The sequence below is a fragment of the Somniosus microcephalus genome, chromosome 27 (genome assembly GCF_052327205.1).
Source record: "Somniosus microcephalus isolate GS21.2 chromosome 27, FLI_Smic_1.0, whole genome shotgun sequence".
Classification (NCBI taxonomy): domain Eukaryota; kingdom Metazoa; phylum Chordata; class Chondrichthyes; order Squaliformes; family Somniosidae; genus Somniosus; species Somniosus microcephalus.
Genome location: NC_141013.1, coordinates 19,123,177 through 19,135,970, shown reverse-complemented (window position 1 = coordinate 19,135,970; position 12,794 = coordinate 19,123,177). Strand labels below are relative to the sequence as shown.

The 12,794-nt window shown below is 44.5% G+C and overlaps 1 protein-coding gene across 3 annotated transcripts in view; it reads right to left on the bottom strand.

Annotated features, from left to right (window-relative positions):
• Positions 1–11,513, bottom strand: part of dmxl2 (Dmx-like 2) — a 131,884-nt gene extending 120,371 nt beyond the window's left edge. For 2 of the 3 annotated variants that reach the window (XM_085968624.1, XM_085968626.1), the window contains exon 1: positions 10,916–11,512. In XM_085968624.1, coding sequence (XP_085824750.1) covers positions 10,916–11,002 — 87 coding nt within the window. In that variant the 5' untranslated portion in view covers positions 11,003–11,512. Of the gene's footprint in view, positions 1–10,915 lie in introns of all 3 variants that reach the window. The other variant, XM_085968627.1, reaches the window with a different exon arrangement.
• Between the last annotated feature and the right edge of the window lie 1,281 nt (positions 11,514–12,794).

Genomic DNA, 12,794 nt, shown 5'->3' with positions numbered 1-12,794 from the left:
GTCTGCAAATCACCCTGCGACTCTAATCAGTACTGTTTCCACCCTGCTGCTCAGAGCCATCTGTCAATTAACTCAATGTACACCAATAAAAGGTCAAGTAATCACATACCAAATCACAAGTCAAGAGTGAAAAAGAGAATTTAAAAAGCCCATTAGCTGTTAATAAGTACTTTACCACTGCATGGAAAACATTTATAGGTGGTCTTTGATAAGAATATGTCCTACAGATTTCATTAAAAAATTGCCTATGTTACCTGTAATTTGGGGCATGTATGTAATTTTGTTGTGCAATATGTACAATGTAGAAACCCATCTAAAAAACTGAAACACCTTATTTTTTAAGGGATATGGGTAATATTAAATATTGTAGTAAACATGCAAAATATTTTTACACACTACAAATGTAGACTTGGTCACCAGAGCTACCTTTCTGATTTCTCAATGTCCAAACACATAATACAACTCAAACTTTCTGCTGCTCCCAAACAGACCTTTAAAAGCACTCTTGGATGGTTAAAATGGATTTTACAACCCGTGTTATTAAATTTTACCTCCCAAATAACTACAAGCTCAGTAGAGTTTACACAAAAATGCTGTGATTGGCACATTCATGGTCAATGCATTACAATCTACTGTACTTAGATTACCCAACAAACACCTCCACATTTAGACTGGGAATTGGTTCTCACATACAGTAGTCACACATTTAATTAGTGTAACTTTCAGATCCTGATCCAGTAACAGGTACAGAGAGATAATATGCCAAAAATTCAAATGGATTTCTAATCCACATTAGGAAAAACAGCTATTAAAATGGTATTAGTTAGTTCTGGGCTCTGAAAGGAGATGATTGAACAGGTATATCTGGGGTAAAATGATAGAGGAAACAAGATTGATGCCTAGAATTTCTGCGGGGGTTCTCATGGTTTTCCCGTTTACGTCTTTGCTCCAGCGTTTCCACCAATCCGCCATGGTTACAGTGGACTGTCAGGAGAATCCCTGCAGAAATTCTACCCCTAAGAAACTAAGGGAAGAAATTAGGTTAAGAGTGAAAGCACAATATAAAGAACCCTAAAGGGGGAAAAAATAAAAAGAACATGCATTTACATGGCACCTTTCACGTCTACAGCCAATGAAGTACTTTGGAATAAAAACAAAAAATGCTGGAAATACTTAGCAGGTCAGGCAGCATCTGGGGATAGAGAAACAAAGTTAACGTTTCAGGTCGATGACCTTTCATCAGAACTGGAAAAAGTTGGCTATGTAACAGATCTTAAGCCAGCACAGGGGCAGGGAAAGGTGGGAAGGGGAGGAATGAACAAATGGGCAGGTCTGTGATAGGGTGGAAGGCAGGAGAGATTAAATGACAAAAGGGAAGATGGTGTGAGGCTAAAGGGGATGGTAATGGGACAAGTAAAGAAACAAAAAGGTGGGTCTAGCGGAGGGTGTAAATGGGAATAGCAGAATCATTACCAACAGCTGCTGTCTGTTTTGGGGATGACTGAGGAGTGGAGCAGGGTGTCGCGGAGTGAACGGCTCTTCGGAATGCTGAAAGGGGAGGGGAGGGGAAGATCTGTTTGGTGGTGGCATCACTCTGTAGGTGGCGGAAGATGATCCGTTGAATGTGGAGGCTAGTGGGGTAGAAGGTGAGGACACGAGGAACCCTATCATGATTCTGGGAGGGAAAGTGGCGAGAGCAGAAGTGTGGCAAATGGGACGGGCACGGTCGAGGGCTCTGCCAACCACGATGTCAAACTTTTTCCAGTTCTCATAGAATCATAGAAAGTTACAGCACGGAAGGAGGCCATTTTGGCCCATCGTGTCCGCGCCGGCCAACAAAGAGCTAGCCAGCCTAATCCCACTTCCCAGCTCTTGGATGTGCACCTGCAGGGCTACGGACCAAGTACTTTTTAAATGTGGTTAGGGTTCCTGCCTCTACCACCCTTTCAGGTAGTGAGTTCCAGACCCCCACAACCCTCTGGGTGAAGAAATTTCCCCTCAAATCCCCTCTAAACCTTCCCCCAATTACTTTAAATCTGCGCCCCTTGCTTATTGACCCCTCTGCTAAGGGAAATAGGTCCTTTCTATCCACTTTATCTATGCCCCTCATAATTTTATACACCTCAATAAGGTCTCCCCTCAGCCTGCACTGTTCCAAGGAAAACAGACCCAGCCTATCCAGTCTTTCCTCACAGCTAAGATTCTCTACTCCCAGCAACATCCTTGTAAATCTCCTTTGTACCCTCTCTAGTACAATCACATCTTTCCTATAATGTGGTGACCAGAACTGCACGCAGTACTCTAGCTGAGGCCTAACTAGTGTTTTCTACAGTTCAAGCATAACCCCCACTGCTCTTGTATTCTATGCCACGGCTAATAAAGGCAAGCATTCCGTATGCCTTCTTAACCACCTTATCTACCTGTCCTGCTACCTTCAGAGATCTGTGGACATGCACTCCAAGGTCCCTTTGTTCCTCTACACTACTCAGTGTCCTACCATTTAATGTGCATTCCCTTTCCTTGTTAGCCCTCCCCAAATGCATTACCTCACACTTCTCCGGATTGAATTCCATTTGCCACTGTTCTGTCCACCTGACCAATTTATTGATATCTTCCTGCAGTCTACAGCTACCTTCTTCAGTATCAACCACACAGCCAATTTTAGTATCATCTGCAAACTTCTTAATCATACCCCCTATATTCAAGTCAAGATTGTTGATATATACCACAAAAAGCAAGGGACCTAGTACTGAGCCCTGCGGAACCCCACTGGAAACAGCCTTCCCGTCACAAAAACACCCATCAACCATTACCCTCTGCTTCCTGTCTCCGAGCCAGTTTTGAATCCAACTTGACACTTTGCCCTGGATCACATGGGCTTTTAACTTTGTGACCAGTCTGCCATGTGGAACCTTATCAAAAGCCTTGCAAAAGTCCATATACTCTACATCAAACGCACTACCCTCATCTACCCTCCTTGTTACAGGAAACTTCGCGATATCCGGCACCGACGGGACCGGCGTGATGCTGATCTATGAAAACTTCCGGACAGACCAGCGCTAATGTTGAAGGATACGGAGGTTTTCATCTCCGTATCTGACAACAAACACTGTTGCTTAGCAACAGCTTGTAAACAGTCAGCCCGTACCTTGGAAGCATCTCTGTAGCTTAGCAACAGCTTCAGAGAGGCTTTCCAGAGACTGACTGTTTAAAAAAATGCTAGAAGAAAAAAAAAGAAAAACCTAACAAAACGGCTGCTGATTTCTGCCGTTAGATCGAGGTTTCCGGACATACAACCTCCGGATAAACCAAAGTTTCCTGTACCTCCTCAAAAAATTCAATCAAGTTTGTCAGACACGACCTTCCCTAAACAAATCCGTGCTGACTATCCTTGATTAATCCGTGTCTTTCTAAATGAAGATTTATCCTGTCCTTCAGGATTCTTTCCAATAATTCTGTTGAAAGGTCATTGACCTGGAACGTTAACTCTGTTTCTCTCTCCACAGATGCTGCCTGACCTGCTGAGTATTTCCAGCATTTTCTGTTTTTATTTCAGTGTTCCAGCAGCCGCAGTATTTTGCTTTTGTAGAAGTACTTTGGAAGTCTACTCACGAGAACTCCCCTGCTTTTCAAATTGGATTGGGATCTTTTACATCCACTTGAGAGGACAGATAGGACCTCGGCTTAATGTCCCATCTGAAAGACAACACCTCCGGCAGCACCGCGCTCTCTCAGTACTGCACTGAAGTGTCATCCCAGATTATGTGCTCAAGCCTCTGGAGTGGGGCTTACACCAAAAACCTTCTGAAGCAGAGGTAAGAGTGCGACCATTAAGCCAAGGCTGACTTTTCTATTTAAACTTATCCAAAAATGTATCCTCTATTCAAACGTCTTCGCAGCCCCCAAAAACTCTATACAAGCCAGATGGCAGACCCAACCTCCAACATTTTGCCTGCAAACAGGTACAGTTTGTCACACTAAAAGATTCCTACTGTTTCCAGTTGTAGTTTATGATTTTTATACAAGTTTTATTATACTAGCCCCCAAAACCAGGAGGGAAAGATTATTTTATCTCTGGAAACCTTGGACTGGGAGCTGGGGTTCCAAGGGCACGTAGGAAACCCAGAAATATGTCAATTGCATTTGTCAGTGGCTTTTTAACTCAGCCACCTCATTATCATTTTCCTTTCGGGTTTCCAATTCAATGAGTGGCAGCGGGCGCAATTATCAACTCCGGTATTTAAAGGGACAATCCAAACATGTTGTCAGAGAACTGGGAGTGTTGCACTGGAGTCGAGACGGGCAAAGGCTGCGTGCCCTGCTTCACGGATGCCTCCCTGGATGCACTGCTGGGGGCTGTGAGGAGCTGGAGGGAGATACTCTTCCTGAGCAACGGGAGGAAGAAGCCTGTTGCTGAGACAAAGAAGGCATGGTTGGAGGTTGCTGAGGAGGTCAGCAGCGTGGTGCCACGGTCCTGGACTCAATGCAGAGGCAGGACAGGAAAGGTGCGCCATCCTGACTCAAATCAGCTGCCTCCGCACAGCCCAGGACCAAGTATGCAAGCTTCCTGTTTTGTATTTCTCAATAACAACTTATATAGCACCTTTAACGTAGTTAATGTCCCAAGGCGCTTCACAGGAGCGTGGATGAGGGTTTCATCAGCAGACGGGTTGAGGCAGGGGCGGAGACAGGCAATGTTACAGAGGTGGAAGTAGGCAGCCTTGGTGATGGAGAAGATGTGGGGTCGGAAGCTCAGCTCAGGGTCAAATGGGACGCCAATGCTGTGAACAGTCTGGTTCAGCCTCAGACAGTGGCCGGGGAGAGGGATGGAGTCAATGGCTAGGGAACAGAGTTTGTGGTGGGTGTTATAAGCGATGGGTTGGGGGGGGGGGGGGGGGGGGGGGGGGAAACGCCACTGTTGCAACACATCATGCCCTGAGTCAGCCACCCCACCAAATGAGGAACAATACAACAAACTTTGCTTTGGATCTCCTGTTCTTCACTTCTTCCACACTCTTTAAAGGATTGGCTCTGCCGATAATGCACCCTATTCTCCGAGAGGATTTTGGTTCCCTTCACATCATTCCTCGGGGTCTACTAGTCTCTCAGCCCTATTCAGATTATCTATTCATCAACAGCCCTGCACACAAATAAATGTTCAATAATTTGTTTGTGCATTAAATCTTTAAAAAAGTATATAATTATAGAAGACATGTTCCACATGAATTTATTCATCCGTCGTGTTATACTGTGGACTACTTTTTTATAATCTTGCAACTGGAAGATGCCCGGAGTCCATGAAACACTGCCAAGACCCTGGAAAGTCATCTCAAGGAAGGCAACTGGTAAAGGAAGAAAAACATAGGATGCAAAATGAAACCAACCCAGAATAAAGTATGAACGTCTCTTGTCTTTGCTACCTGCAAAGTGAGTGAGTTTAGACAGTTTCAGCTTCACCAGCTCCCATTAGAACAGCTGCAAATTCATCAGGCAGTTGTCATTTGCAAATGAGAAATATTATCAAGAGTTCTAGTCTGATAATTGGGAAATATTTTGTAGATAGTTTATTGATGCAAATTTAAATTCGCCAAGCATGTCCCCCATTTCTGCCAAACAACTCTTGCATCTTTAGATCCCCATTTCTCACATGGAAAGTGTTGGATTTGAAACTTGATTTCAGTTTCCATACAATTTTCCTTAAGCCTTTCTCTCCAATGTCATAAATGGATTTCTTTATTTTATTTTTTTTAAACTCAACTTAGATTTGGTTCAGCCTCCTGTATGCAATGGTACAGCATTTACTCCAAAAACCCCAAATTGTTTCAGTTGCTCATAGTCTGTGAATTTGGTGTTTACAATTTTTTCTTACTCAGTTGGTCTCATCTGACTTTCTTTGGTAGTGGATGTTAAATAAATTAGCGCACACTCATTTATATAGTTTATATATATATAAGTAAAGGGTTATACTCAAATTTATCTTATAATCACATGGATTTTGAGGCTTGAAATTAGAACTCCGATGTGAAAGAGCACCAGTGATCTGCCTGTAGCTGATCGAATTACTTTCCAAAAAACTGGAAAACTTGCACCCCAGCAAGTTTTGTTTTACAAGAAATCAAAGACTTGCATTTATATAATATAATAAAAAACACAAAATGCTGGAGATACTCAGCAGGTCAGTCAGCATCTGTGAAGAGAGAAAAACAGAGTTAACGTTTCAGGTCGATGACCTTTCGTTAGAACTGACGAAGGGTCATCGACCTGAAACGTTAACTCTGTTTCTCTCTTCACAGATGCTGCCTGACCTGCTGAGTATCTCCAGCATTTTCTGTTTTTATTTCAGATTTCCAGCATCTGCAGTATTTTCTTTTTCTTTTTGTACTTGCATTTATATAGCACCTTTCACAACCACCGGACATCCCAAAGCACTTTACAGCCAATGAAGTACTTTTGGAGCGTAGTCACTGTTGTAATGTAGGACCAGGGAAATAAAGTCAATGAACATTCTGCAACTACTCAAGAAGCTTTGGGTACCAAAGCCCCTTCAGCCCATTTGATTTCATCCTTACAAAATACAGGTACCAACCTCAACATTTTCTCATTACAGTCTCTAGCTGTTTCTTAAATAAGTCCCATGTATTTTGGCCTCAGCCATCATTCTTGGCAACCTCAAAAGAAACACATGAATGAAAACAACACCAGTGTTTAGACCTATCCACTGAACTGTTGATTCCACTGTTTCACATGAACTAGCTTAACGCGATCACAATTGCATTTCTACCTTACACTAGATTTTAGGCAACTTGTTAATCGATAATTGCACTCATCCCATCGTAAATATTTTCAATACAGGAGGTTAAACAGAAATAACAACAGAAAACGCTGGAAAAACTCAGCAGGCCAGGCAGCATCCGTGGAGAGAGAAACAGAGTTAACGTTTCAGGTCGATGACCCTTCGTCAGAAATCCTGATTAATATTAAATTTAATTAAAACCAAGCCATAGATATAATCCTCAACTACTCATGCTAGGGGCTGGAAATGGGCCTAGGCTAATTTAAGTAAGCAAAGGCCATACTCTCTTTAAAAATTGTGCTGTCTGAGATTATGCTGCACTGGCAGAGTGCAACTTTCAGATGAGATGTTAAACCGAGGCCCCGTCTGCCCTCTCAGGTGGATGTAGAAGATCCCATGGCTCTATTCGAAAAGCAGCAGGGGAGTTCTCCCCGGTCTCCTGGCCAATATTTCTCTCTCAATTCCCATCATTAAAACAGACTATCTTGTCATTGCAGTATCTCATTGCTGTTTGTGGGAGCTTGCTGTGCACATATTGGCTCCTACGTTTCCTACATTACAACAGTAACTACACTTCAAAAAGGTACTTCACTGGTTGAAAAGCCCTCTGGGGCGTCCGGTGGTCGTGAAAGGCGCTTATAACTGGAAGTTCTTTCTTTCTTTTGTTCGCATATGCAACCAATATTTACACAATAAAAAAGGTGCTCCCAGTAAAACTTGAATCTATTGCTTTGGGGGGGGGAAAGTTCGGATAGGATGCAAATTTGTGTGTTAAATTAGCTCAACAATTTTGCCCCTGTAGGCAATACTGGACTTAACTGAAATGCCAGGAAAGCCCCGGCAATGTTGTTGCATGTTTATTAACTTATCTATCTAATCCCTTCAATTCTATATTATTTCACAAGATGAATATCTAGTGTGAATATCTGCACTTTAAATGTTTTCTTGTGTCTACAATGCAAAGCAAACACATATAAAAGTAATTATACAAAAACTGAGTGCAAACATCAAGTTGTGAGGACTGTACTGGTAATGTCTGTCCAGACTCGGGTATGATTATTGTGCAAAACTTCTGTTGCAGGTACCGAATTGATACTGAAAGCTAATTTGGCTGAGTAAGGAAATGTGGTCAGGAGAAGATTATTTTTATTATTCATTCTCGGGATATGGGCCTCGCTGGCAAAGCTGGCATCTGTTGTCCATCTCTAGTTGCCCTTGAGAAGGTGGCGGTGGGCCGCCTTCTTGAACCGCTGCAGTCCATGTGGTGAAGGTACTCTAACAACGCTGTTAGCTAGGGGGGTTCCAGGATTTTGACCCAGTAATGATGAAGGAATGATGAAATATGGCCAAGTCAGGATGGTGTGTGACTATTACGGGAATTTGGAGGTGATGATGTTCCCACGCACCAGCTGCCCTTGTCCTTCTAGGTTGTTGGAGGTGGTGGTGGTTTTGGGAGATGGTGCTGAAAAAGCTTTGGCAAGTTGCTGCAGTTTATCTTGTAGATCGACGCACCATGGCTGCAGTGTGCACTATGGTGGGGGGAATGGATGTTTAAGCTGGTGGATGGGGTGCTGATCAAGTGAACTCCTTTGTCCTGCATGGTGTTGAGTTTGAGAGTTGCAGATGCATCTATCCAGGCAAGTGGAGAGTATTCCATCACATTCCTGACTTGTGCCTTGTAGGTGGTGGAGAAGATTTGTGGAGTCAAGAGATGAGACACTCACTGCAGAATACCCAGCCTCTGATCTGTTTTACTAGCCACGGCATTTATGTGGCTGCAGGATGTTGATGGTGGGGGATTCTACGATGTTAATGCCACTGAATGTCATGGGAAGGTGGTTAGGCTCTCTCTTGTTGGAGATGGTCATTACCTGGCACTTGTGTGGCACAAATATTACTTTTCACTTACCATCCAAGCATATGGGCATGGAGTGCCTCATTATCTGAGGAATTGCGAATGGAGCTGAACACGGTGTAATCATCAGAAAACAGCAATCCAGGTATTTTTGTCAACCGCAAGGGCTTCCACTCACTCAACGTTCAGCTGGTGTGTGACCACAAGAAGGACATTTTGCATGTTTGTGCCATGTACCCTGGCAGTTGCCATGACTCCTTCATACTGCGCCAGTCTAGTGTGCCTCCGCTATTCAGTCCGCCAGACCAACTTAACGGATGGCTACTTGGTGGAGGAAAGCTCACTGATGAGGCAGCTGAATATAGCTGGGCCCAGGACGCTGCCAGGATGAATGTCTACAACGATGTTCTGACAATAAATGCTGGCCTTGCCAGCGATGGCCAGATCCCATAAATGAATTTTTTTTTAAAACACAACCATCTTCCTTTGTGCCAGGTATGACTCCAGCCACTAGAGAATGTTCTACCTGACTTCAGCTTTACTAGGGCTCCTTGATGCCACACTCAGTCGAATGCTGTCTTGATGTCAAAGGCAGTGACTCTCGTCTCTGGAATACAAGCTCAATTCTACATTTGGAGCAAAGTTGTAATGAGGTCTGGAGCAGAGTGGTCCTGGCAGAACCCAAACTGAGCATCGGTATGCAAATTATGGGTAAGTAAGTGCCACTTGATAGCACTGTTGATGACTCCGTCCACCACTTTGCTGATGATTGAGAGTAAGCGGATAGGGTGGTAATTGGCCGGGTTGGATGTTGTTTTCTGTTTTTTGTGAACAGGACATAGATGCTGGTGTTGTGGCTGTACTGGAATGGAAGATACAGGGAACTCCCTGCTCTTCTTCAAATAGTTCACCTGAACTGGCAGACAAAGCCTTGGGTTAACGGCTCTTCCAAAAGATAGCACCTCTACCAATGCAGCACTCACTCAGCACTGTACAGAAATGTTGGCCGAGGATATGTACTTAAGTCTGAGCCTTGAACTCAGGGCAAGAGTGCTGCCAACTTTGTTAAGCTGACACTTGTAATATACAAAATATGATTTATATCAGGAAAAAAAAGTCACAACAAAAATTTAGTTCATCAATATGCTATAAAGTAAAAAAGTAGCATCTGCTACCAGAAACAAATATAAAAAATATACCACACATACTATCTCAACATCCTGGCATACTTATCTCCTACTGCAACTCTTGCTCGGAATTTGTTACATTTGCAGTAATTTAAACAGCATCAATTTGAGAAGAAACTCCTTTGCATTTAAAGTATGCAAGGAATTGTGTAGAACTCTTGGCAGCAAAATCCTGGTAAATGAACAAAAGGTACCGAAGTGATAACGAGCATTTATTTAGTCTGTGTAGAAGGTTCGTTTCCGTTCTGTACTTCTCAATTGCAACAGTCAAGAACTTGGGATTTCACTGTACCATCTAGTTCTCGCCATCATTCCCATCCAGTGAAACAGAAACACAGCCCAGTGCGGTTTGATTCTACACGCAGTAGTGCCTTGGCAAGGTTGCAATGCCATTACCAGCAACTTATGGGAACCTGTTGGAAATTCTGAAGGACGTCACCGTCAACCAGTTTCAGCACCATGATTTATTAATGCGATCAAGCCAGCAATCAGCAAAAAAGCCAGTGCAACATCAGCCAACCTCAACGGTCGCAAATAATTTAATGGCAACACATTCGCAAAAACAAAATAAAGGCCGAAATCCAAATAGAAAACAGGGAAATGTGTATTTGCGCTGATGCTCATGATTTGTTTCCACAATCATGCGAGGGCTGCAGAGCAGTGTGTGTAAGGAGGAGGGGTAGAAGAGAACAGCTGAGCAACTGCACTTCCATTTCTTCGATCTGCTTACGGTAAGAAGCCTCGGGTGAATTAATGAACAGCAGTCAAGGCATGCACCAACCCTATGCAAATTATAATATTTCAAATACAAGTTAAATTCAAGCTTCAGTGCACATCTACTGATCCCCACATCAGCAAAGGGCCTGCTGCATCATTGCAGGCTGGCATTGAACGATGCACTGACATTAGAGAGGGCGAGGGGCGGCGGGCGGGTTTAATATGGAACTGGGAATGCCACACTTTTGCACTCATCATATCAGCACTGATCACAATATTCAAAGTCCCCGGGTCAGGCCTTCATGCCGGCTGGAATCGGAGCAAATAATAATTTAAAAACATAAATCCCCCCTCCCCACTTACCGTGAACGGGATGTCACCGACGCCCCCGACCGAGTAGCAGTTGTCTCCGGGGTTGACAGCTCCGGTCAGCACCTGGTGGAGATGCATCCTCTCGGCCCGACCCGCCTCCCAGTCAACACATCCCGGGCTGAGCTTGGCTTCAGTCCCCCCCCCCTCCTCACCACCCACCTACAAACACCTGCATCAAAAAAAAGGGTGGTTTTTTTTTTATTTTAATTTTTTTTTGCTTTTTTTTCCCCCTCTCTCTCTCTCTCTCCCCCTTCTCAAGAAGATGACCGAAAGCGGTGTAATCTGTCTCTCTGGCTCGGATTCTCCGCCTCGACTCGGCTCCGTCAGTTAAAAGCCGCTCGAATCCTTCGATTGATTTTGAAAATGCCCGGATCATTCCGTGCCGTTGCAGCGCGCTCCCGCGGCGGTGATGCGCACGCGCGCTCTCTCACTCGCTCGAGCGAGCTCGTGCCCGCGCTCACCTTCACGTTGCGCAGGCACGTGACAGGCAGGCAGGGACGAGGGTGACGTCATCCAGCCGCACACGCTCTCTGATGCAGTCTTTGCCGCATCGGGCAGCTTGCCCCCCCCCCCTCTCTCTCCGTTCCGCCTATGCTGAAGCCGTAGAGAACGAAAGACTTGCATCCAGCTTTCACCACCACCACCGGTACTCCTCAAAAGCGCTTTATAGCCCATGAAGCACTTTTTGTTTTAAGTGTGGCCACTGAGGAAACGCGGCCAGCCAATTTGCGCGCAGCAAGCTCCCACAAATAGCCATGTGACAATGACCAGATCATCTGCTTGCCCTAATGGTGGTTGAGGGATAAATATTGGCCAAAGACACCAGGGATAATTACCACCCCCCCCCCCCCTTCGAAAATAGGATCTTTCTACATCCACCTGAGAGAGCAGACAGGGGCTTCAGTTTAATGTCTCATCCGAAAGACGGCATCTCCGAAAGTGCAGCACTCGCTTCAGTACTGCACTGGAGTGTCAGCCTAGATTTGTGCATTCAAGTCTCTGGAGTGGAACTTGAACCCACAACCTTCTGACTCAGAGACAAGGCTGCTGCCAACTGAGCCACAGCTGACACTTTAGTGTAGTAGTGAGTCCTTTGGACACACACCTTGCAACATCTCCCCAATGTCTCTTGCAGGACCACTGAGCATCCACAAGCGTAAGATTTCCTGAACAACATTTTTTTTGGTGCATCGTACTTTGGAAGATGTTTCCTCTGGCTGGGGAGTCTAGAGCTTAGGGGGTCTCAGTCTCAGAATAAAAGGGGTCGGCCATTTAGGACCGAGATGAGGAGAGATTTCTTCACTCAAAGGGTGGTGAATTTTTGGAATTCTCTACCCCAGAGGGCTGTGGATCAATGCTCCCCATAATTTTTGGGAGCCACGCGGCCCCATTAACGGGTTGCATGGCCCAATCAAAAGTCCGTGCATGCGCGTTTTTTTTTCAATTTAAAAATCGGCTCACCAGCTGGGCGGGATCCTTGAAGCGCTGCGTGGCTGTGAGGCTTAAAGGGAACACTGCTGTGGAGGCTCAGTCGTTGAGTATATTCAAAACAGAGATTGTTAGATTTTTGGATACTAAGGGAATCAAGGGTTATGGGGATAGTGCGGGAAGGTGGAGTTGAGGTAGAAGATTATGGGGGATTTCAACTATCATATTAATTGGACAAATCAAATTGGGCAGAGCAGCCTTGAGGATGAGTTCATTGAGTGTATTAGGGATGGGTTTCTTGAGCAGTATGTTGTATCCACTACAGTTTAGTGCCATATATAATATGACATGGCAAGCAATGAGATATTGTAAATAGATCAATGAGTGAGGCAAATTAGATTATTTACAAGCAGCAAGGTCCCCGAATTATGATTATTAGCCT